General features: G+C 43.4%; 1 protein-coding gene across 1 annotated transcript; it reads right to left on the bottom strand.

The window, feature by feature from the left end:
• Window positions 1-7,205: 7,205 nt before the first annotated feature.
• On the bottom strand, window positions 7,206-23,243 carry LOC127195976 (E3 ubiquitin-protein ligase TRIM31-like). The gene is made up of 8 exons (XM_051153622.1): window positions 22,830-23,243; window positions 22,279-22,374; window positions 13,079-13,309; window positions 11,836-11,858; window positions 11,226-11,341; window positions 10,040-10,114; window positions 9,523-9,564; window positions 7,206-7,732 (listed from the first exon to the last, which is right to left on the bottom strand). The coding sequence occupies exons 1-8, from the start codon at window positions 23,241-23,243 to the stop codon at window positions 7,206-7,208; spliced, it is 1,524 nt and encodes a 507-aa protein (XP_051009579.1).
• Window positions 23,244-25,040: the final 1,797 nt, after the last annotated feature.

The following is a 25,040-nucleotide window of genomic DNA, read 5'->3' as shown; positions in this document are numbered from 1 at the left end:
GTTTCTGCCCACGATTGGACTTGCACACTTCGGAACAATTGACGGTGTCGTCCCTGTCTCACTCGCGAGCCGTCTTCTGCCACTGCAGCACCTGTCTAGCACCATTAGGACGTCCCTCTCCAGTCATGCTTGCTGACTCGCGGCTCCTCCCGCTCCCAGGGCCGCGGCCGTAGTAGCTCTGAGCCTCTAATTTCTTTTTAAAGGCACTTAGTGCTATGAATTTTCCTCTTAGCACTGGTTTCAATGTATCCCACAAATTTGGGTATGTTGTTCCTTTATTTTGATTGAATTTCAGGAAGTATTCAATTTCTTTCTTTATTTCTTCCCTGACCCAGGTGTCACTAAGTAGAGATTGTTTAGTTTCCATGTATGTGTAGGCTTTTTATTATTTCTGTTGTTGTAGAAGTGCAGCCTAAGACTATGGTGATCTGATATGATACAAGGTATTATTTCAGTCCTCTTGTATCTGTTGAGGCTTGCTTTGTGACCAACTATGTGATCAATTTTGGAGAAGGTTCCATGGGGTGCTGAGAAGAAGGTGTATTCCCTTTTTGTTTGGGTGAAAGGTTCTTTAGATATCTGTTAGATCCATTTGATTCATGGCATTGGTTAATGATGTTATTTCTCGACTTAGTTTCTGTTTCAATGACCTATCCTTCAGTGAGTGTGGGGTGTTGAAGTCTCCCATTATTGTGTGGGGATCGATGTATGGTTTAAGTTTCCTTAATAGATCTTTTACAAATGTGGTTGCCCTTGTAGTGGGAGCATAGATGTTCAGAATTGTGATGTCATCTTGGCTGACTTTACCTTTGATGACTATGAAGTGTCCTTCCTCATCCCCTTTGATTAATTTTGGTTAAAAGTCTATTTTGTTAGATATTAAACACCTGCTTGTTTCTTGTGACCGTTTGCTTGGTATATTTTTTTCTAGCCTTTTACCCTGAGGTAATGTCTATCTTTAGGGGTGAGATGTGTTTCTTGAATGCAGAAGAATGTTGGGTCTTGTTTATGCACCCATTCAGTTAGTCTGTGTCTTTTTATTGGAGAATTGAGACCACCAATGTTGAGAGAGATTAATGACCAGTCACTATTAAGAGTCTTAACTTTGATGTTGGTTCCAGCAGAGTATTTGTGTGGTTGTGTTTTTGCGATGGTGTAGTTATCTATTTCCTGTGTAGTTTTGGTTGTAGCTTGTCCCTCTAGGGTGGAGTTTTCCTTCTAGTACCTTCTGTACAGCTAGATTTGTGGATAGGTACTGTTTGGATTTGTTTTTGTCATAGAATATTATCTTTTCTCCATCAATGGTTATTGATAGTTTTGCTGGGTAAAGTAGTCTGATGTGGCATCTGTGGCCTCTTAGGGTTTGCAGAAACTCTGTCCAGGCCTTTCTGGTTTTTATGGTCTCTGTTGAGAAGTCTGGTGTAATTCTGATAGGTTTGCCATTAAATGTTATTTGGCCCTTTTCCCTTGCAGCTTTTAATATTTCTCTTTGTTTTGCATATTTTATGTTTGTGATTGTGTTATGCGACCGGAGGTTTTTTGTTTGTTTGTTTGTTTGTTTTTTCTGGTCTACTCTATTTGGTGTTCTGTAGGCCTCTTGTATGTTTATAGCCATCTCTTTCTTTAGATTGGGGAAGTTTTCTGCTATGATTTTGTTAAGAATATTTTCTGGGTCTTGGAGTCTGGCATTTTCTCTTTCCTCAATGCCTGTTATCCTCAGATTTCTTTTTTCATGGTGTCCTTGATTTCTTGGATGTTTTGTGTCAGAATTTTTCCAGATTTAGTGTTTTCTGTAATGGTTGCTTCAAGATCTACGATTGTATCTTCTAGACCTAATATTCATTCCTCCATCTCCTGGATTCTGTTAGACAGGCTTGCCTCTGTGTTGCTTGCCTTCCTGTCTGAGCTCTCACATTCCCGGTTTTTTTTTTTTTCTGTCTGTGTGTTTATCATTGAATCCATTTTCCTCTTCAGATCTTGAACTGTTTTATTGATTTCTTTCCTCTGATTGTTTGTATATTCCAGAGTTTCTGCCATTGCCTCTTTATGGGCCTTCAGAGCTTGAACAGTTTTATTGATTTTCTTCATCTGATTGTTTGTATTTTCCTGAAGTTTTCCAGTGCCTCTCTATAGCCCTCTTTTTTTTAATGTGGGATATTTTTATTCAAATTATGAGCTGAAATAAAATAGAAATTTACAAGTTGAGAGGAAAGGAGCAACCAACATCTCAGAGAGAAAATACGGTCTTATAATTTGATAGAACAAGCAATGCAGCAGTATAATGTCAAACACTAATGAACATTGTTTCAAAAACAGCGTTTTAAATTTAAAGTATGATCTGTTTTACATATTCTGAACCACTACTAACAATTTTCTCTCCAGCTTTCTGTATGGAAGAAACACTGGCTACTTTGGACATATCTGGCCTATCACAGACTCACCAGTTATCTTCCTTAGGTTTCATCACTCTGTAGGCCTCCTTTATGTCTTCCACCTGTTTGGCTGCATCTTCCTGCATTTGATTATGAATTTTATTTGTTTCCTCCATTATCATCCTCATTACTAAGGATCTGAGGTCATTTTCTTGTATGTCCGTTGTGTTCGAATTCTCTGGGTTGTTTTCTTTGGGATCGGTGGGATCTAGAGACGCCATATTATTTTGGAGTTCTTTCTGTATGAGTTTATGCTGTCCTTTAGTCATCTTTCTGTCTATGTTTTTGAAGGTAGTTTCCAGAGTTGTGTGGAGGGAGTCTGAGGGTAGATTCACCTGTTTTCTCATGATTTCCCTAGGCAGGAAGCTCTGATGCTTCACTGCTCTAGATGGTAGGAGGCCAGCCCTGTAGTTTGGGTCTCACACAGTCAGTAATCCCCAGCTCCACTGTACTTGTCCTGGGTCTCAGAATGTGCGCTAGGTCAGGCCAAAGTGTCCGCAGCCTTCTGGGTCCCCTTGTGGCACCGGAGCTCTCCAGGGACTGATGCAGGTTGGGCAGAGGGGGACTGATGGCCACTCTATTTCCTGTCTCCCTGAGATTTCCTTAGTCCCAGAGCTCTGATGCTCCACTGGTTTGTGGTTTCCGGTAGCATTTTGAGACCCAGACTGCTCCTAGATTGCAGGTTAGTGTCATGGGGCCCAAACTGCACACACACTGAATCCAATTAGCGTCCACAGACCCAACCTGAGTGTTGAGCCCAGTTCATATCTCTTGACACAAATGAGTTTCGGGGCCTAATCCAGGTACTTAGTCCAGTTAGTGCTGAGTCCAATCAGGGTCTCAAGCCCAAACCGCACAATGAGCTCACCGAGTTCAGTTAGAGTCTCAGGGCCTGGACTGGGTGCCAAGCTCAGCTAGGGACTCTGGGCCCAAACTGCGTGCTGAGCCCAGCTAGGTTCTCTGGGTCCAAACTGCATGCCAAGTTCAGCTAGGGTTATGGGGCCCAAATCTTGCACTGAATCCCCTCTTGCAGCAATTCCCACCGATCACCATGCCAATTGCCTCTGCTGGAGGGTTCCCAGCTGTAACCACTTCTGCTATGGTCCGAGAACATCTGCGCTCCTCCCGTGTTCAGGGGTAAGCAGGTTTTCTGTATTTTGATCCTTTCGAACTGTGGAGTACTCCCACTGTAGTGGGGTGGGGAGCTTGGTGTTGCTGGTTAAGAATTCCATGCAATTCCTTGAATCATTTACTGGAACTTCTAAATATGGTCCATGCTGCTCACTGCCATCTTAGAGTCCCCGAATTAATCTTGTTTTAATAGATGTGATTATAACCAAGCTGGTGTCTTCAGATTGTGTCCCATGGTGTTGCTGAGGTGACTGCAGCAGACCTAGATTCTATGGGCTTCAGACTTTTTAAGACTTTTTGTGTGTGCATGTGAGTGTGGATAAAAATTTTTTTTAAATGTCTTATTTTAAGGGGGAATTCAGCATCATGTCATTTTAATTTTTCTATTCGAATCTAGGTTATTGTGTGTTTGTTTCTCTTGTCTTGTGTCATGATCAGAAGAGACTAAAACCTAAATTTTAGGTTGAGAATTTTGGTTCTTAGTGGCCCTGACATTATTTACTTCCCATGTATGCATACAAATGCATAGATCCAAAGGAACAGTACCATTACCAGTATTTTATGATTCAGGTAAATTTTTGTTAGGTTTGTTTTTTTGAGATGGGTTTCATTTTTCTGCTCAGGCTGGTCTCCAACTTGTATGTGCAACCGAGTCTCCTGTCTCTGTCTATTTGACTAGAAGGAATCACAGGCTCCTAAGGACCCAGCTAAGTCACTCAACGTAACTTCCCTCTGGTATGTAAGCTGCCAGTCACCCAGATAGGCTCCCTTTGCCTCATTTGTCTATTCACGAGGCAACCCCCATTTTTGTCTAATTTAATTAATAGGTTAATTGAGTTAGTGTCTCACTATGCAGCTCTGGTTGGCTTGGAGCTCACAAGTAGACCAGGCTGGCCAGTAACTCAAAGAGATTGCCTATCTCTCCTACAATTAATTTGATTTTATAATGATTCCGGTGTTAAGACAGAGAAGAAAGGTAGTCAAGGTGATCTAGGCCACCTCTTGTACCTGTGACTTAGCAAGGTGTAGGTGGGCACTCTCTGATAGCAACTGGTCTTGGTCTGTTGATGAGGTTACTGTCCTGTCACACTGTGTCCCGGCAAATAAGCTTGTGTTTAGATGTGGGGGTGTTCAAACCTTTCTTCTAGGCTCAGGCATGTAAAAGGAAATTTTATTCACCTGTTTCAATCACAGTCTCAGAGGCTTACTGCCTCTTCCTCTGCTAACCTAGGCCTATTCCAGGGAAGCTTCTAGCCTCTGTGTAATCTAACCTAGGCCTAGAATGTTTTCAGCCTCTGAGACTTACTGCTTAATGAGCTCACCCTTTCTGTTCTTACTGAGCTCTGGGTTGGCTGGTTCAACTCAGCTGTTCAGGCTCATACTCCTCTCCCAGTGTACTTATTCAACTTTGCTTTTTTCTCACCCTCTGAATTGTTCTGTTTGTCCTCAGACTAACCCCAGCAATCTGTTCTGATGTTCTGGCCCCTTCTCCTCTGGCTAGTTCTGTCTTCATCTGTGTCTGGCTTGTTCCCTCATTCAATTCCCCTCTGTAAAACTCTCCCAGTAAATACTGTTCCCTTCCCCCACCACCTCATGCAGTGTCCCTTTAAGTAGTTTTCCTTTCCTTTCTCTTCTCATGAGAATTGGGCCTCTCCAAATCTGACAAATTTTTCTCTGATTCATCACTTTCTTTTCTTTTCTTTTTCTTTTTTCTTTTTTCCCACTCAAATAAACATCACTTTCAAACATAGGTACTTCCTTCTACAAATTAACTTTACCTTCATTGCTTGGAATTAAAGGTGTGGACCACCATTCCTGGGCCTTTGCCTCTCTTTAACTGAAACTTTCTCTATATTCAGATCTGCCTGCCTCTGCCTACTGAGCTAAAGGCGTGTTTGTATTCCGGCCAGATCACACAGGCCTAGAAAGTCTTTGGATGCGATCTCTTTCCAGAGCAGCCATTTTATGAGTTGAAATTCCTCTACATAGGGACTTGGGAGAAAGGAAACTATGAGCCTGTACCAGGTGTAACCCAGGCCAAATTTCAACCTTACCACCATCACAGTGCTGTGGGTCAGAAGCCAATGAAGGACACAGGGAGATTTGTAGCCCAAGAACTGCCACACAAACCCCTCAGACACCAATCTTAGTGAAATATCAAAGGTTTGTTGAATGCCTGTACCAGGCTGAGGGCCATCAGGATCATAATCAGTTATGCCTAACTGTGAAGCTGGTCAGCTCCTATGGCAGGCATTTTAAAGTTAATAATGATGAGATATGATAGATATTGATTTACATTCAGAATTTTAGATGCACCAAAATAGAAAAGATGTTTTCTCAAGGCTGCCAAATACAAATACCCAAAACACTATGAATGTAAAATTTATATAATTCTTTATTGTTTCATGGTTCTTCCTGCTATAGGTAGTTTATTGTATATATATATAATAATGCAAATGTATATGTAAAAATATTTAATAAAAAATTGTAAAAAGAAATAAAGAAAATCTGTAACTAAGTAACAGGCAGGTAACAAAATGGTAGCCAGGGGTAGGAAACAAACTGCTACTATATAGCCACCCAGTATCAAAGGGAGGGCAGCACTTCATCATTTTGACTAGCTAGACAAATCTTCTCTAATTGGCCTTTGATTTGATTTGTTCTGCAGTTGGAACTTTACAAAGTGTCCAGGTAACAAATTATACAAAGTTTGAGGAATGAAACCATAGAGACATAATCATTGGAAAGCAGAGCCTGAAACTTGAACCTAATTTCACCTTAAACATCAAGATGGAAACTTAAAACAAAATGGCTACACTAGAGTGATAACGGGGCACACCCACCTTCAGTGGGAGAATCTGCAACAACACAAAAGGAGGAAAACACATCTAAAGTGCAACCTGAGACTAAATTTCAAAACACAAAAGAGTTGAATGTGCATTACATGTGTTTCTGGTTTCAAGAATGGTATTGAAAGCAAAGGAATTTTAATTGAGCCAACGCATCACGGTCCATGAAGCTCAGAAGAGTTGAAGGACCCCAGGTAGCCAAAAGCAGTGGGTTTAAACTGTTGCATAATTCAGCACAGCAGTTAATGTAAATCTAAATGCCTAACAAAATTAACCTCTAAGCAGATGGAATAGTTTGAATGGAGCATGGGAAGGAGTGAGGGAGCAGCCTGGAGAAGAAGGGGGTCAGCCTGGAGGCCATTGGCCTTAGCACATGTTAGGGTGAGATGGGGTGGGCATGAAGGTGTGGTTATTCTGGGAACTATCTTGAGCTAGTGGGTTCCGAGTGGGTGGGGTGGAAGCAATGGGATATAGCAGTGGAAAATTTTCTTAACTTGTCTCACCTTGGCATAGATCTTTAATAAAGGTATAGTATGGCTGCATTCTGCCTAACTCTGGTTGACCTGAATTCTTCAGCATGGCGAGATCTTTCCATGCATGTTGATGAGGTCCTGCTACAAAGTATGGCACTGAAAAACCTTGTATCTAGTGTTTAGGGTATGTGACTGTCTACTGAGGAAAGAGGAAACATCAGGAGTGTGTAGGGTGTGTATAGTGCCCCAGTAGGGCCAAGCTTCATTCCTGACACTTGCATTTCATCACCTTAAATTGAGGGACCCACAAGAGATCAACTCTAGGGACTCAGAGTAATATGGCTGGGGGCAGATTGAAGCCCTAAAAGGGGGAAGATCTGCCCATCAAAGGAAGTTTGGAAAGTATAGATGTGTTTCCTGGTGATGGCATCATAGAATACGACTCTCCCACAGTCATAATCCACGTAGACGCCCACTTTCTGAAGACTGACCTGGATACTTTCCAGGGCATTGCAATTGGTGAACGGCTGGCATCTTGAGGATGAGACCCTCAGTGCCCATATGCAGCTCTGTGCACTGGAGCTCTGACTCTGAAGCCCTAGAGCTGACTCTGTGGCCACACCCACAATGCTTGTCCCACCAGAGGGCCCATGGATTTCTGCCTCCCACACCTGGTGTCCTGAGGAGAGGCCTGGGGAACCCCTCACAGTGTGGAAAGGGTAGAATGGTCGAGGTTTTGCCTGCTTATTTGAAGCTGCTCTGCCAACCATGTACAAGGTCACTTTCTTTAGATCCTGAGAAAAGGTGAGGTCTGGGTCAGCTGAGGCCATGTCCAGAGTCACAGGGACTGTGGGAAGATAAAGAAGAGAAAAGATGGATAGGCTCATGTCAAGCCCTCCAGTCTCCACCTTTGAGCTCCTCAGGGAGCAGCTGGAGGGAGAATTTCTCTGTAAAATCCCATCCCATGTTTTCAGAAAAGTTTTGACTCCTGCCTGTTTGTTTTGGCTTTCTGAGAAGATCTTTCAGGTAACCGAAGTGGGGCTGAAACCCGCTGTGTAGCTAAGATGATCTTGAACCTCTCATCATCCAGGTTGAGCCTCCCTAGTGCAGGAATTGTAGATGTGGGCCACCTTCCATATTCCCTACACTTCTCTCCCAATACCTCTCCCATCTCTCCATCCCCAATTCTCAAAGTTACCCCTAATTTTATGAGGGACTGTTCTGTGGGCACAGAGGTACACTCCTGCAGATCATAGTAAAAATGACTTCACAAAGAGGCCCTGAGTCATTTGGATATTGTAACAGTGAGGCCATAGCTTCTCCATTTCCCTATTTCTTGGTTCTCAAATGGCAAACAATTGGGGCTATTATGAGAGGTCAAGACTAACACAGAGTTTCTAAAATGGAGCCCTTGGGGCCAGGGAGCTGACTCAGTAGGTAAGGCACTTGCTCCCAAGCCTGATACATGATTTCAGTCCTGAAACCCACATAGTGGGAGGCTAACTCCCCCATGTTGTCCTGGATGTCCGCACATAGCCACATGTACACACACACACACACACACACACACACACACACGCGCGCGCGCGCGCGGGAGAGAGAGAGAGAGAGAGAGAGAGAGAGAGAGAGAGAGAGAGAGACAGACAGACAGACAGACAGACAGACAGACAGAGACAGAGACAGAGACAGAGACAGAGATAGAGAACAATCTTCACAAATAGACCTCTGACCTGCACACTGTGGGCCTCACCTCCATTGTGCGCACACACACACACACACACACACGCACACATGCACGCACACATGTACTTGTATACACACACATGCACATGAAGACATATATACACACACTATAACAAACAAGTAAAGAAAATATTTAAAGAGAAAAAAATAGAGGAAAAGTGCAACATCAGGAAGAGCAGCCCACACCTCCCGCAACTCTTTAGTAAGACAACTGAGTGTCACTGAGAGGTTGACATGGTATGCACAGAGCCCAGGCTCACAGCCAGCTCCACCTCTAGGAACCTGGAGTAAAGGGCTGTGCTTTGTTCCAGGGCAATACCAAATGTCTGGCTGCCCCATAAAGGACACCTCAGAGTGCAAGGGGAGGCAATAGAGCTGGGCATTAGATGGCCCCAGTTTTATTGGCTTGTTGTCATTTGAGGGACAGCAAAGGAGAAAGGAGAGGTCAGTAGAGCAACAGGCACTGCTGAGCTCCATAGGCTGCAGTGGGGACATGGACCACACAGCATGGGGCTAGCACATCAGGGGTCCCTTGAGGGAGGCTAAGCCTTTCCCAGGGAAGGCATAGTTTCAGAAGAAGAGGCAGATGAGAAGCCTTCTTCTCACCATATGACGGCCATATCTGGCCCTTCAGTATGTGTACAGTCACACAGCCCTTCCTCTCTCTCTCTCCCCCATCATCTCTCTTTTACTCAGCTTTCTGTTCTTTCCTTATTTCTGTATCTCTCAGGGGAACTGAGAGCTGTCATCCATGAAGGGTGCTCTGCTGATTCGGCAGCTCTTCCTGGGGACTGGTCTCTCTCTCCCCTGCTGTCAGAGCTGGGAAAGAACCTGCTGACCTGGAGGTCCTTTGCTTCCCTACAAGAAGACCCATGTGCCAAGCAGGAATCCTACCTGAGCTGGGCAACTCTGACTTATTCTTCTGTGACATGGACCCTAAAAATTGGAGAGAGAAAATGAACATTAGGTTGATAACAAGAAGTTACAAATGAAAAGTCATACTGGGGATTGGCGGCTGAACCTGACTTTTACCCTAGCTACCCTCATAACTGAACCACCTCAGATGACATCATCACAGGCCCTTTGTGTCAGATGACATCACCACACAGGCCAGTGTGTCTGCTGTGCTGAGCCAGCAGAGTCCTGTTCGCAGCTCCAGCCACAGACTGAGCTGCCTCCACCTGGGCTTTATGCGATGAAGAGACAAATTTAGATATTTTCATTCATTCTGAAGATCTTTTAATTAGTGAGAGTGTCACTGTGTCATGATTATCTAAATTTAATGTAATAAGACAATTCTAGAAGCTTGTTCTTCATTGGTGTTCACAAACATGGGGCCTTCCTCAATCTCCCACTAAGGAGAGGACCCTCCCTCTCACTTTCCTCAAACAGCAGATCAGCACACACTTACAGTATTCCATTTCCTCTTTATTCAGGCTGTCCAGGAATGCCATTTTATCTCTCTTCCCTTCATCCTTCAGGTTGTCTGTGAGGAGAGAGTGAAGAAAATGGAGAGTCCACAGGTGATGAATAAGCAAGGAATCCCGACCACACAGTGAGGCTCTGATTGCAGATGCTGGGAGACGTGGGACTGGAATTTCTCTCCTAGTCTCAGTGAACCAAGAAGACACCAAGAGGGAGAGCTGCCCTAGGCCCTCCCCACAGTAGCCTCTAGTGCAGCTCTGTGCAGAGCAAACCCATGAGGAGCAACAAACATGAACCACTAAATTGCGAATTTTCTACATGCCATTTTGAAAACAGAAAAGACCAGGGCATGTTGACATGCAGGAAGCTGAGACAGGAGGATGACAACTTTTACACAGTTTCACAGTATATGGTGAGTTTCAGAGTCTGGGCTATTCACACGGTGTCTCAAAAGAAAATAAAAAGGGGGCTGTAGTGATGGCTCAGAGGTGAAACTCAGTGTTTTTAATCAGTGGACCCAGGTTCATTTCCCATTACCCTCCGATGTTTCAATCCCAGGAAATCTAACACTCTCTTCTGACTTTCATGGGCACCAGGCATGCATATGGTAAATGCACATAAAACATCCATACAAATAAATAAAACTTTAAGAAAATAAATGGGTAGCTCAGAATTTAAAAACAAAGATTATTATTTCAGCATGTAGAATAAAAGTTACTGCTTTCTGGGCACAGTGCTGAGTATTATAGTCCTAGCTACTCAGAAGGCCTATCTTCAGAAAGAGGCTATCCTGGGCAAAATGGTCAGATGCAGTCCCCAAATTTTAAATTGCTGTATTTCTGTTTACTTTTGTTTTTCATTATTGCATTTTACATCTATTTTGATATTATGTCTTTCACAGTCAATGTATATTCTTTACCTACACAACAGGAGAATGCTATATTCTGTGCCCAGGGGTACATGGGCTCCACCCTTAGCACTGCATTAACCCCTGGGGAGCCCTGCTACAGCACAGCAGGGTACATTCCTGGGTAAGAATGCTTGGAAAGTGCTCAGCACTCAGCCTGGCTCCTGGGAGGCTCAGGGCTGGCACCAGTGACTTCAGGCAGTGTCTGAGGTGATGGAGGGAACCCTGAGGCAGGAAAACACAGGAGGTGACAGCCACCCCTCACCTTTGAATTCCTTCAGGCTCTCTGTGAGGGACTTGAGTCTCGCTTTTGCTTTACTGATTTTTCTCTCCAGGTCCACAGGAACTGGGCTTGGCTTGAAAAACTGAAATTCCTTACTCCTGGGAAGATATATTGAACTGAGAGGTGAGTTCAGGGGGGCAGAGTGTGGGCAGGAAGGGCCTGTGGGATGGGTTCCTGGGGTGGGAGGCAGAGTGGGAAATACAGTCTAGACCCAGTGAGCTGAGTGTCAGGAGCCCAGGTCTGGGAGTACAGGGCTGAGTGAGATCACACCTGAGGAAATGTGGAAGTGAAGATGGAGATGGATGCAGGGAAGGGAAAGGGGCCAGGGAGGCAGCGCAGGAAACCCAAGACTCACCCACTGAATCAAGGGGAATGTGCAGGGGGAGCTGGGAAAGAAGCTGGGTGCTTGGAGAAAAGAGCAGAGCCTTTACCCAGAAGCCACCTGTGCTGTGGACACTTTGGACCTCCCCACCTGCAGCCTAAATAGTTTATAGTTGAGTTCCTGGGGGCTGTGAACACACTGGGACATATGTTGACTGTTGTGTGTGTGAGTGAACCAGGAAGCACAGTGCACGTGGGATGCCCATCATACCTGCTCAAGACGCCTTTGACGTCCTGGAAAAGAAAGAGAGAACAATTTCAGAGCTTCCTGAGAGGCAGAAACAAAATACTGTTCATTTCTCTTACTCCTCCCCTCCCGTGTGTGTGTGTGTGTGTGTGTGTGTGTGTGTGTGTGTGTGTGTGTGTTTTTGTATGCATGTATGTGTGTGCTTGTTTGGTGTGTGTGTGTGTGTGTGTGTGTGTGTGTGTGTGTGTGTGTGTCCATCCTGGGTAGCCTTGAACTCTAGTGATACAGGAACTCCCCTATCTCTGCAGTGCTACAATACAGGTGTGAGAGAGCATGCCCAGCTGTTTCAGACTGTGTCTTGATCTTCGCTCATGTTAGCCTTGGACTAGACACAGTCATCTTGCCTCAGTGTCCTGAGTTATGAAGGGGTTTGTTATTGACCTTCCTAATGCTGGGACCCTTTAATCCAGCTCCTAATGTTGTGGTGACCCCCAACCATGAATTTTGTTGCTACTTCGTAACTGTGAATTTGTTACTGATATGAATTGAGCTGTAAATATCTGATATTTTTTAAAGATCTATTTATTTATTTAGTATACAGTGCTCTGCCTGCACATACTCCTGCAGGCCAGAAGAGGGCACCAGATCTCATTATAGATAGGTGTGAGCTACCATGTGGTTACTGGGAATTGAGCTCAGGACCTTTGGGAGAGCAGATAGTGCTCTTAACCTCTGAGCCATCTCTCCGGCTGATATTTCTAATGGTCTTCGGTGACCACTGTCAAAAGGTTGTTGGACGCTCTGCCCCGACAAAGGGTTCCGCAACCCATAAATTGAGAACTGCTGGATTACATGAAGAAGAGCAGCAGTTGGTAGATTAGTTCAGGAAAGCAGATATTTAAAACAACAACAACACTTCATACATGAGCTCACTAGGAGAAAGGGCGTGGTGAACACTGGGACTTAGGGTGGAAATGCATTAGCAAAGGACAGAGCATTATGTCAGACACAACATGACTGGAGCGAGGCTTCCCTCTAATCCCTGGAGAGGAGCTTTGTCAAAGTGGGAGCTTCAAGTAAGAAAGACAAGGTCACATATGGGATGAAGCTCCCCAAACACAAAAAAGTGTCTTACTGTTACATCTTTTCAGGGAGAAACAGGAACTCTCACAATTTCGATTTAGGCAGAGAGAGAGAGAGGGAGAGAGAAAGAGAGAGAAAATGGGGGGTGGGGTGGGGGAAAACTGCTCCCAACCAAAGGACTCACCGTTAGTAGCTCTATGTATGGTGCTTCCATCCTACTTTTCAGGGACTCAGTGAGCTCCCTGAGGGAGGTGAGCTGCTGCTCAATCACACTGTCATACTGTCCCATGTGCTTAGCTCCCTGCATCCCCAGCCAGTCCAGCCTGGACAGGAGGAAACTCTTTTCCTCATCCAGTCTCTGATGCAGGTGCTTGAATTCCTCATGGATCTTCAGTTTCTCCAGCTGCACCTGGGCCTGGGACAAGGGAAGAAATGTAGAGATGAGGTGGGCATGAGAGGGGTCCTCCATGCCTTCTTTAAAAAAAAAGATTTATTTATTTTATTTATTGCATATGAGTGCTTTATCTGCAGAAGAGGGTATCATATCTTGTTATAGATGGTTGTGAGCCACCATGTGGTTGCTGGGAATTGAACTCAGGATCTTAGGAAGAGCAGGTGGCATTCTCAACTACTGAGCCATCTCTCCAGCCCCTCCATGCCTGCTTTCAGCCCCGTATGCACTATTGTTTATTCATTGGCAAAATCCCACTCTATAGCCCTGGGTAGCCTGGAATTCACTACCTACAACAAGCTGGCCTTGAAGTCATAAAGATCCAGCTGTCTCTGCCTCCTAAGGGCTGGAATTTGGGGCATGTACCACCACCTGGCACCATTCACTCTTTAAATGCATTTAAAGATTAAACCCAGATCAGTTTAGAACAGCTTGCTGGGGGAGGGAGAAGGGGAGGCAAGGAGACCAAGTCACTTCCTGTATTCGCAGATTTAGGCTGGATGCTTTTATTTGTCTTTCAGGACATTAGCTACATGTGCTGGGCACAGCTATGCAATCTCAGCACTTGGGAGTGCAGGCAGGGAGCCAGGAGGTCAAGGCCAGCCTCTATCTTAGGCCATCGTGCGCTGCTTGAGCCATTGTCTGAACAAACAAACAAACAGAGAACATCACCATCGAAAACCCAGGGTTGGACCACCTCCCCTTGGTGGGGAGGCCTGGTGGCACTCAAAGAAAGAATAAGCAGGCTACCAAGATGAGACTTGATAGCCTATGACCATACAGTGGGGGAGGAGGACCCCGTCAGTCATAGACCTAGAGGAGGGGAATAGGGTGAAAGCAGGAGGGAGGGAGAAATGGGAGGATACAAGTGATGGGATAACAAGTGAGTTGTAATCTGAATAAATTAATAAAATTAAAATTTAAAATAAAATAAAATAAAATTCGGTAAAAACAAACAAACAAACAAATAGGCTTGGGCTATGTAGTTCAGTTGATAGAGAGCTTGCCTAGCATGCATGAGGCCCTGGGTTCAGTCCCCAGCATTGCACACACGGGGCCTGCTGTTACAGCCCTGTAATGGATCAGCAGCTGGAGGCTGCTCTTTTGTACATAGCGATTTCTAGCTTGGGCCACATAAGATGCTGTGTCTAGAGGATGGAGAGAATCTCAGTGGTTTAGAGCTCCTGTTGCTCTTGCAAAGGATTCAGATTCAATTCCCAGAACCCACAGGGTGGCTCACAGCCATCTTAACTCCAAACCAGGTGATCTGATGCTCTCTCTGATCTGCCTGTGTACCAGGCATGTGCCTACACACACGTAGGCAAAGCATTATGCCAATGAAATTAGATCTAAAAATAAATAAATAAAAGATAGTGTTAAATGTCAGTGGGACAAAAGCATAAACAAACAAACAAAGAAATAAACAAAGAGAAACAAATAAGTGTTTTCAGCTTAATTGCCTTGCTGGAGGTTGGTCCATAGGCTCAATGTTCTTAGCAAATATATTTTACTACGAACTCGTTAACCGAGAGTAGCTCACTTATAATCCAACTAACCTAAACAATAAAAAAAGGAGATTAAAGAATACATTAACAAAACCATAATGATATCAGTTCTGAGGAATGATTCCCCTGGCGTAGTCAGCAGGATTTTTTTTCTGCTGTAACCTGGAGTAACCAGAACTAGGAACCTCAGCTGGAGCCGGAGCCCTGAAGCCTTCCCTCAAGCAGTTCTCTCTAGGAGCATCTTGAAGTGGAGGGATGAACAGCCAGAACTATCCCAAGTCTCCAAAGGCCCAGCCTCCTGTTTTGGGCTCAGATTTATACCTCCTCTCAGAATTCATTCAAGGATGTTTTTCAGCTGGTTAACAGCCCATCTCCCCCACACGGTGGTTTGACTTTTAAGGGGATAAACATCACCTGCTCTCTCACAAGTGTTTTTCTCATCCCCCCGTGTGATTTAAACAACAAACATGTTCATCTCTCTTCTCCCCCTTTCTATTAAATAAAATAAGCCACATACAACAAATAATTATAAGAATTATCCAGTAAGTCACATTTACAATAACTAGTCAGTCCATTTGTGGTTAACAATCTTTAAGAAATTATTCCACTATCTCTCCTATGCTACTGATTCTTATCTTAATGTCTAAAGTGTTTTGTTTTGTTTTTTAAAAAACCATATATATATATATATATATATATATATATATATATATATATATTCAAGGTGTACAAATTATTTAAAGATAAACATCTGCCCTGTGTTTGAGCAGGTGTAAGCCATTGAGGTTACACATGTTTGAGCCGTAGTCTCCAGACTGTAAGAAGGAAATTCATGTTATAAGGACCAGGCATCCCTTATTATTCCTTTGCTGTACCGACATATTCATGTATTATGTACTAAGAGGTATTTCCGGTCAGATCTAATCTTTATAAATTTTGTCAGCAACCATATTTTTTCACTCTCTGTAGAAATATAGACATAGCTCTGGCCCCACCTCAAAACTTTTGCAGGTTTCCAGTCCACACTCGATACGTCTTTATAGTGCATTGTTTGTCCTAATTTCTCAGTTTCTTCTATAACCCAGTGTCTCTCAGCTGCTGTTGTCTCTTCATCACCAACACTAAGAAAACTTAAAGTCAACAAACCATTATTTAATCTGTCTCTGGGGGTCTTTACCCTTCCATTTTGTTTAATAAGCATCTCCTTTAAGGTACTATTTGCTCTGCCCTGTTGGATTGTGTGGTATACCAGTAATATGTTTAATATTATAACATATAAAGAATTTTTTCATCTTAAGGGACACATATGCAGGAGCATTATCAGTTTTTATTTGTGCAGCTATTCCCATAATTGCCATTATTTCCAATAAAGAAGTAATTTCACAATCAGCCTGTTCAGAACTAGGCAGTTGCCCATCTAAATCCTGAATAGGTATTGATAGTTTGATGTCCACATTTTAGTTTCACAAATTCTGCAAAATGAAACACATCCATCTGCCAGGTTTCATCCCTTTTTGTACCCCTAGGGTTAACTCCAGCAGGTAAAGGGTTTTGATTATACAATGAAAGCGTAGGACACCTATTAATTATTTCTCTGGCTTGTTGCCAAGTGATAGGGAACCTTTTCTTCAAACCCTTAACATTAACATGATGTTTCTCATGAAAATTTGAGGCTTTGAGCACATTTCCTATTAATAGTTGGTCGACTTCCCATTTCCTTGTCCCAGTGGACCTGGTAAACCTGTATGGGATCGAATATGAGTAACAGACAAGGGTTAGGTTCTACTTTGGATGGCCTGTTGCAGTTTTTTAAATAGTGTAGCTAATTCAGAGTTATCAGGAGTAAATTCAGCAGTTTCTATATGCAGAATGACTCTTTCTGCATACTGAGAGTCAGTGGTTATATTAAGAGATTCGGGAAAATCTAACAGTGCCATAAGGATGGCATATAATTCTGAATTTTGGATGGAAGTAAACCGGCGTTTGATCACCTTAGTCATTTTATCAGACTTACAAGCAGCCATACCCATCTTATTTGCATCCATGTAGAAGGTGGGTGCTCCTGGTATTGGTGTCCTCTTTACAATACTTGAAAGAATCCAATTAGCTTTCTTCATGAATTATATGTGTTTGCTTTTCAGGTATTTGTTATTAATTTCTCCAAAATAGTTACTACAAGCTCTTTGCCAATCTTCATTAATTACCCATAGTGACATGATTTCTGGAGTAGTGAGAGGCACCACAATTCCCTCCAGGTCTGTCTCTGATAGCTGATGCAATCATATTCCTCCCTTTGTAACCAACTCAGAAATTTTTTCGATATATGTCTTCAACTTCTTACTTTGTTTATTTGCTAGAAAAACACATTCCATAATTCTATCTTCCCTTTGCATAAGGAGCCCAGTAAGTGAATGTTTTGAAGGCAAAATAACCAGAATGCAACCAAGTTTTGGATCAATTCTATTCACATATGCCTTTTGCAGTTTTTCCTTTACCAAAATTAACTTCTTTTCTGCTTCAGCTGTTAGACACCTTGGACTGTTTTAATATGAATCTCCTTGTAACATTTGAAATGACTTACTTAAGTCACAGGTAGCTAGTCCAATTGCAGGCCTTAACCAGTTAATTTCTCCCATTAATTTTTGAAAATCATTTAGTGTTTGCAACTGATCTCTATGGATCTGTACTTTTTGGGGTCTAATTTTTATTCAGTTATTTTATAACCTAAATACATAATTGAATCTCTTCTTTCTATTTTTTTTCTACAACAATTTGTAATCCCCAGCATGGCCGAATGTTTTGTACTTCTTTAAAAATTTTTTCTAAACTCTCTGAATCAGAATCAGCCAACAGAATAGTATCCACGTAATGATAAACGATAGATTGAGTAAACTGCTTACAAAGTATCTCTAATTGTCTTTGAATGAAATTTTCACATAAAGCAGTGCTATTCAACATTCTCTGTGGGAGCACCTTCCAATGGCATCTCTTCATTGGACCACAATGCTCAGTGTAGGTACTGAAAAAGCAAACCTTTCCCTATCCTTCTCATACAAAAGTATTGTAACAAACAAACAAAAACAAACAAGCAAAAAACCAATATTTTAAATAGATTACTGCTATAGGCCGAGACTTAGGTAACAGGGAAGGAATTCCAGGCTGTAAATGACCCATGGGTTGGATTACCTTATTTGCTGCTCTCAAGTCTGTTATCATCCTCCAGCGGCCTGAATTTTTTTTTTTTTTTTTTTTTTTTTTTTTTTTTTTTTTTTTTTTTTTACCATAAACACAGGAATTCCAAGGGCTAGCAGACTCCTCTATATGTTCGGCCTCCAGTTGTTCTTGTACTAAATGATGAAGCACCTGCAATTTTTCTTTTGTTAAGGGCCACTGCTCTTGGCACACAGGGCTGTTTGAAATCCATTTTAGGGGCAAGGCTGTTGGTACATCAGCAGGGGCCCCTTTCATAAATTTGGAAACTCAATACCTGTCTGAGTTTGGACAATGGGCACAGCTTGCGGTTTCTCCTGATTATTCCTTTTAATACCTTCCCCAGAAGCATGCGCCATTTCTCCCCTAGCTTCATCATTATTTATCTCTGTAATTGCAGGAGTATTCATCAGAGTACCCCATTGTTGTATGAGATCCTTTCCCCATAGATTTGTGGGTATGTCAGCCACATAGGGTCTCAGCTTCCCTGTCTGCCATGCTGGTCCCACACACTTAAATCACCGTATGCTTTGTTGTATTTGAGATAATTCACCAATCCCTATAATTTCTGTATAAACCTTTGGAAGTGGTCAACTTGGATTCCAATACTTGTTTGAAATATTCATGATGTCCGCATCAGTATCCACCAAAACTTGTAATTCAACACCTTTCATTTGTATTATTAATTTAAGTCTCTGATCTTTAACCATTGTTTGCCAGAACACACATTTCCTTGTATTTCCAAATGCACCTATTCTACTGGAGTGGCTTTGCCCTTAATACAGGGAAGCAGTAATAGCTGAGCAATTCTAATCCCTGCATTAATTCTGATTTCCTTCTTTACACATGCCATGGCTTTTATTTCCTCTTTACAATCCCCATCTATAATACCAGGATGCAAAATAAGACCTTGAAAAGTTGGCCCACTTCTTCCCAGAACCATTCCTACTGTCCCTAAAGGCAAAGGGCACTAAACACCAGTAATCAGTTTGTAACAGTCAACCTGTGGAGATAATGTAATAGATGTATCTGAGGCCAGATCCAAGGCTGCGCTGCCTTCAGCAGCATGCATTATGTCACTAATACCTAATTCCCGTTTTCTTGTGAGTCTGTTACTTCTGCACTGGCCTGAGGAATTCTGCTTGTATTGTTGGTGGTAGGGCTATGAGCCAATGAGCCCCTCCTGACATTTCCCTCAGGTAAGATATTACCTTGCACATCTTTTATGGGTTGACAATCTCTAGCCCAATGTTTTCCTTTGCCACATTGGCTACAATACCCTGGAAGTCTTGGCACCTTGTATATCATTATGGCCACATGCTCTGTTTTCTGCCCTACAAGTATCATTTACCCCCACATTGAGTGCACCTGTTATTTTGAGGTCTGAAACTTTTAACCTTACAGTTTCTTTGAACATGACCAAGTCTGCTGCACTTAAAACACCGAGTGCTGTGATATCTGGGACCTCGGGCCATAGTTTGACCTACTGTATTGTTTTGATGTTCTGGAGAGCTAATATTAACTGCTTCTCTTACCCATTCATGTAATGGAGCTCCTCAATGCTTTAAGGATCTAATTACCCACTTACATTCCATGTTAGCATTCTCATGTGCTATAAGGAGTTTCAGTGCCTGTTTAGTGTCCACATCTGCTATTGCTCTATCTAGCACTGATCCCAATCTCTGCAAAAATTCTGTGAAGCTTCCCCAGGCCCTTGAACTATATTAGTAAATAGAATGGTTATCTTACCAGGTTCCTCCATCATGTCTCAAGCTCCTAAGACTGCAGCATGACATTGTTTGATCACCGTATCATCATATTGGACTTGTTGTCTTAAGTCAGCATATCGCCCTTCACCAAGTAACTTCTCTTTACTGACATTTCTCTCCCTTCTCCTGTTTTCTTGTTCTACTTTCTTTGCCTCCTTTCGCCACCACGATAACCATTGCACAGCTTCTAATACGGCTGAAACCAAATTTTCCAATCTTAGGGGACAAGGCCATGCGGTGTGGCCAAGTTGTTCAACATTTCTTTGACAAAAATGGAATGTAGTCCACACCTGACAGTAGATTCCTTAAAATTTTTCAAATCTAACTTATCTATTGGACTCCATGACATTTCATCCTAACCCTCAGCATCATTCTGAGCAGGCACGCATCTTACAGTAACTGGAAAAGCCGATGGTGATGATGTGACTCTGGAGGGGAGTTCCTCTATGGGAACATTTTGCTCCAGAGACCCTTTAGTTTTTGCTCTCCTGTTCCTGTGTGTGTGTGTGTGTGTGTGTGTGTGTGTGCGTGTGTCTGTGTCTGTGTGTGTGTGTGTGTGTGTGTGTGTGTGTGTGTGTGTTTATAGCCTCTCTGGCTTCCCATTTCTCTCTGCTCCCTTCCACACACTGGTGCTCTGACCACCTGGCCCATGGAGCAGGGTGGGGCAGCTATTGTGGGAAATACTTGTTCTTAGTTACCAGGCTTTCTCCTTTATCAACGGTGCAATTTGTTTTCTATTTGCTTCAACGCTCGACCTTCAAATTTTCTAGTCATACAGCCAACTCTGACATCTTTTCCAGAAGGATACAATTTTCTGGCCATTCTGGTTTTTGCATCTTATCAGTCTTTCTTCCAGTCTTTTAAACTATGTCATACAGTAAAAAGACCAAGGAAAAGCAAAAGATTCTGTCTAGGTATAAGGCAAGAAAGGACGTTGTAATAGCACCTGATATTTTGCTGACACCCCGAAAAAGCATTACTATCTCTTGAAAATCATTATCTTCCTCCACAACATTACAAGTTAAGTTACCCATGAAGCTCAGAGCATGTTGGGTGCCACTTGTATGCTCAATTTTCTTGGCAAATATATTTTATTATGAACTTGTTAACCGGGAGTATCTCACTTAAAACTCAACTAACCTAAACAATAAGAAAATAGGATTAAATAATACAATAAAGAAATGGTAATGATATCAGTTCCGAGGAAAGATTCTCCTGGCACAATCAGCAGGATTTCTTCTGTTGGAACCTGGAGTAACCAGAACCCAGAGCCTCAGCTGGAGCCGGGCCCTGAGGCCTTCCCTCAAGCGGTTCTCTCTAGGAGCATCTCAAAGTGGAGAGATGAACAGCCAAAACTATCCCAAGTCTCCAAAGGCCCTGCCTCTTGCTTTTGGCCCCTATATATACCTCCTCTCAGAATTCATTCAAGGATGTTTTTCAGCTGGTTAATAACCAATCTCACCCACATGGTAGTTTGACTTCTAAGGGGATAAACATCACCTGCTCTCTCACAAGTCTTTTTCTCATGCCCCATTTGTGGTCTAAACAAAAAACATGTTTATCTCTCCTTCATTGGACTGATGTATTTGGATGCTAATTACTGTTTGCTGTCTTTTAATATGACAAACTTATTCCTATTGGACCAATAAAAAGCTGACATGCCTGGGCAGGCAAATTGATAGAAATGCCTCATTGGTCTTAAAGGGGAGAGACAGAGAGAGAGAGAGAGAGAGAGAGAGAGAGAGAGAGAGAGAGAGAGAGAGAGAGAGAGAGAGGAGAAGGAGAAGGAGAAGGAGAAGGAGAAGGAGGAGGAGGAGGAGAGGAAGTGGGGGGCCTGGAATCACCATGAAATAGGAAAAGAGCCACATGGCCCAGAAGAGTACCACAACCAACCAACCAAATTAACAGGACCCAGAGGGTTGGCTGGGAAGTTAAAAATGCTCTTCCAGAACACCTGAATTCAGATCCTAGCACCTACCTAGGGCAGCTCACAAATGCCTATAACACCAGTTCTTCTGGTTTCTGCCATATCTGCACATAATGACTTTCACTCACCAAGACGCACACATAAAACCATATACAAAAATAATTAAAATAAACCTTTTTTAAAATGCAAAAAAAAATCAGGTGGAATGTATGTCTGCTGGTGTCATAGTCTCGGTCTTTTTTTTTTTTTTTTTTTTAAACCATGTAAGGCTCTACTTAGAAAGAGTGAGTATGTTTTTTCCACAGTCTGCTGTGGCAGGAGGGGCAGACCTCCTGCTCCATTGGTGCAGCACCCTGGCAGCAGCTAGCACAGCCCAGGGGCACAGGTCAGATACCACACCCTCTGCCCTGCCCCTAGCCACCATGACAGCAAGACTTTGTTCCCACTTGGAGGAACAAGGAAGGGTAGGACTTTCAGCAGAGACACCTCAGTGTCCTGGAACATGTTTGGAATGTTTCTTACCAAGAACACCTGAATTGCCCCATCACCTTGCTTTTTCTCTTCAATTATTTCCTTGTCCTTTTGCTGCAAATCCTGGGCCTGGGACTCAATCTGTACCTGTAGGGAGAGGGCATTTCAGTCAGGCTCTCCCTCTTGGGAAGTTCATTATTAGCAGACCCCTGTTTTTCTCTCACTTGGACAAGGGAGTAATAGGAGGACATGGAACTTTCTGAGAAAACATTACTGATGACCATGTGGATGGTGCTTGGTGTTATGGGGAAAGACTTCCCCTCGTCAGTGCCACTCACTTGTTTACAAGGTAGATTTCCTCTGCCTCACAGAGAGGCCAAGCCAGGAGCAGCCAGGGCATGGATCTCAGGGATAGACACAGCACTGGCTTGTCTGGATGTCCCAGGCCCTGTTTTATGTCCTCTGGGCCTGGCTACAAACTGCCAACTCAAGTGCAAAGAGAGCAGCAGTGGCTGTCAACCAGCTGGAGCAGGCAGCAGCTCCTCTGTCTCCAGGGACTCTGCTCTGCTGGGCTGGGGACATTGAAGGGCCCAGGTGCCTACCTTGTAGTTCTGGGCAGCCTCATCCATCAAGGTGACATGGTGGGATCTGTGGATCTTGGAGTCCCGACACACCACACAGAGGAACTCCCCATCCTCCTCACAGAAGTAATGTAGAATTTCCTTGTGCCTCTGACATCTTCTCTCTTCCCCTTCTGGTTGGATCTCAGCAGGACCTATGGCTTGGATTTTCTCTGTAAGACTAGCCAACAGCCTATTGGGCCTGAACGTGTTCTTATTCACAGAGAGTTTGCAGAGGGGACACTGGATGGTCTCTGATGTTTTCCCCACCTGACTGATGCACTGCAAGCAGAAGTTGTGCCCACAATCAGTGGTGACAGGGTCTCGTAGGACATCCATGCAGATGGGGCAGGTCAGTTCCTCCAGCAGTTGAGTAGTCATGTGTAGGCCCGCCATGGCGGATCAACAAAGCTAATTTGAGATGTTAAAGCCTAGGACTCCAAGGCAGAAACTGGTTCTGAGAAAGGAAAAGGAAACAGGAAGCAGAGGTTAGAGAGACTCTCAGCTGGGGGGGCTAGAGACGGACCAATGAAGAGGAGGGGGAGTGATAAAGAGGAGTAAAACTTACATGGGGAGTATTGTAAAGAGATGCTCAGTCTCACCTCACCGCCTCTCAAGAAGAAACAGAATCTGTGAGTTCGTGCTGCCTAGGAAGTACAGCAATAGTTCCTGGGCCTTCAACTGATTAAACTTATCTTTGGAAAAAAGGCACAGGGAACAGGAGGATGAGGTGTCAAAGTCCACTCAGCTGCAGGTAGGGAGTGGCAGGAAGGTGTGCTAAGCCCCACCCCCCAGCAGAGCTGCTTCCCCACCCTGTCTTCTGCTGGCCTTTCCTCCCTGTCTCTGGTGCCCTCCTTTGTTCTGTTTGGCCTGTCTATTTCTTCCTGTCTCTGTACTTCTCAGACCCCTCAGCTTGCCTGAGCTGTGGCCTTTGTCTTGAGGTGGAAAGTATCATCCAGTGTCACTTAGTTCTCTCCAATAGTTTAACACTTCGCTTCTTAACCTTTCTCTCGCTCTTTTGTGCCCAGGAGTCATGTGCTTCTCTCTCTCCCTCCTGGCTCAACTGTTCTCTCTCTGTCACTAAAAACCAAACTACTAATCTTTAATTAAAAGGATTTAGAATTATTTATTTAATTTTATGCACATGAGTGTTTTGCCTGTCTGTATGTATATACACAGTGCACATGCCTAGTGCCTACAGAGGGACAAAAGAGCGTTGGCTCCCCCATAGAAACTGGAGTTATAACCAGTTATGAGCAGACATGTGGGTGCTGGGAGCAGAACCTGGATCCTGTGTAAGTCGAGAGCACAATCAAGCCATCTCCGCAGCCACAATTTATATTTGATTTTTACAGTTTCAATGTGTTTCCCATCCCCCTTTTCTCTCCCTTCTTCACTTTCTTCTTCTCTGGCTCTTGGCTGAACCTAGGACCTTGACCGTGCGTTGTGGTTCTCTGCCACTGAGCTCCGGCTGCAGCAGTGTCAAACATCTGTCTTTATTCTTGGTTCTTATTCGTCCTCTCCCCTCCGTCACACCACTCAATTCCCATCATTCCTTCTCACCCCACAATCGTCATTTCTTCTACATTAAGTTCACCTGTATTTCATTGCTCTGTCTTTTTTCCTGTCTGTTCATGTTCTCCCAAATCGTTGTTATTTGATATTTTAAAATAAACATGTTTTTATTTAATCATTGATAATTTTACATGTTTACATTCTTTCTTGATCCACATCCCAATCATTCACCTTACTTGTCCCAGATCCAACATGCAGCATGTTTCCCTCTCAGCTCTGTCTTCTTCTTCATATGTACACACACACACACACAAACACACACAAAGAGACACACAGACACACACACACAAACACACACAAAGAGACACACACAGACACACACACAGACACACACACACAAACACACACACACACACAAACATACACAAACACACACACACAAAGACACACAAAGAGACACACACAGACACACACACAAACACACACACAGACACACACACACAAACACACACACAGACACACACACAAACACACAGACACACACACAGACACACTCAAAAACACACACACAAACACACACACACAAACACACACACATACACACATATACACAAACACACACACAGACACACACACAAACACACACACATACACACAAACACACATACACAAACACAC

Source organism: Acomys russatus, chromosome 11 (assembly GCF_903995435.1).
Source record: "Acomys russatus chromosome 11, mAcoRus1.1, whole genome shotgun sequence".
NCBI classification, from domain to species: domain Eukaryota; kingdom Metazoa; phylum Chordata; class Mammalia; order Rodentia; family Muridae; genus Acomys; species Acomys russatus.
The sequence above is the reverse complement of the archived record's forward strand: the minus strand, read 5'-3'. Positions and strand labels throughout refer to the sequence as shown.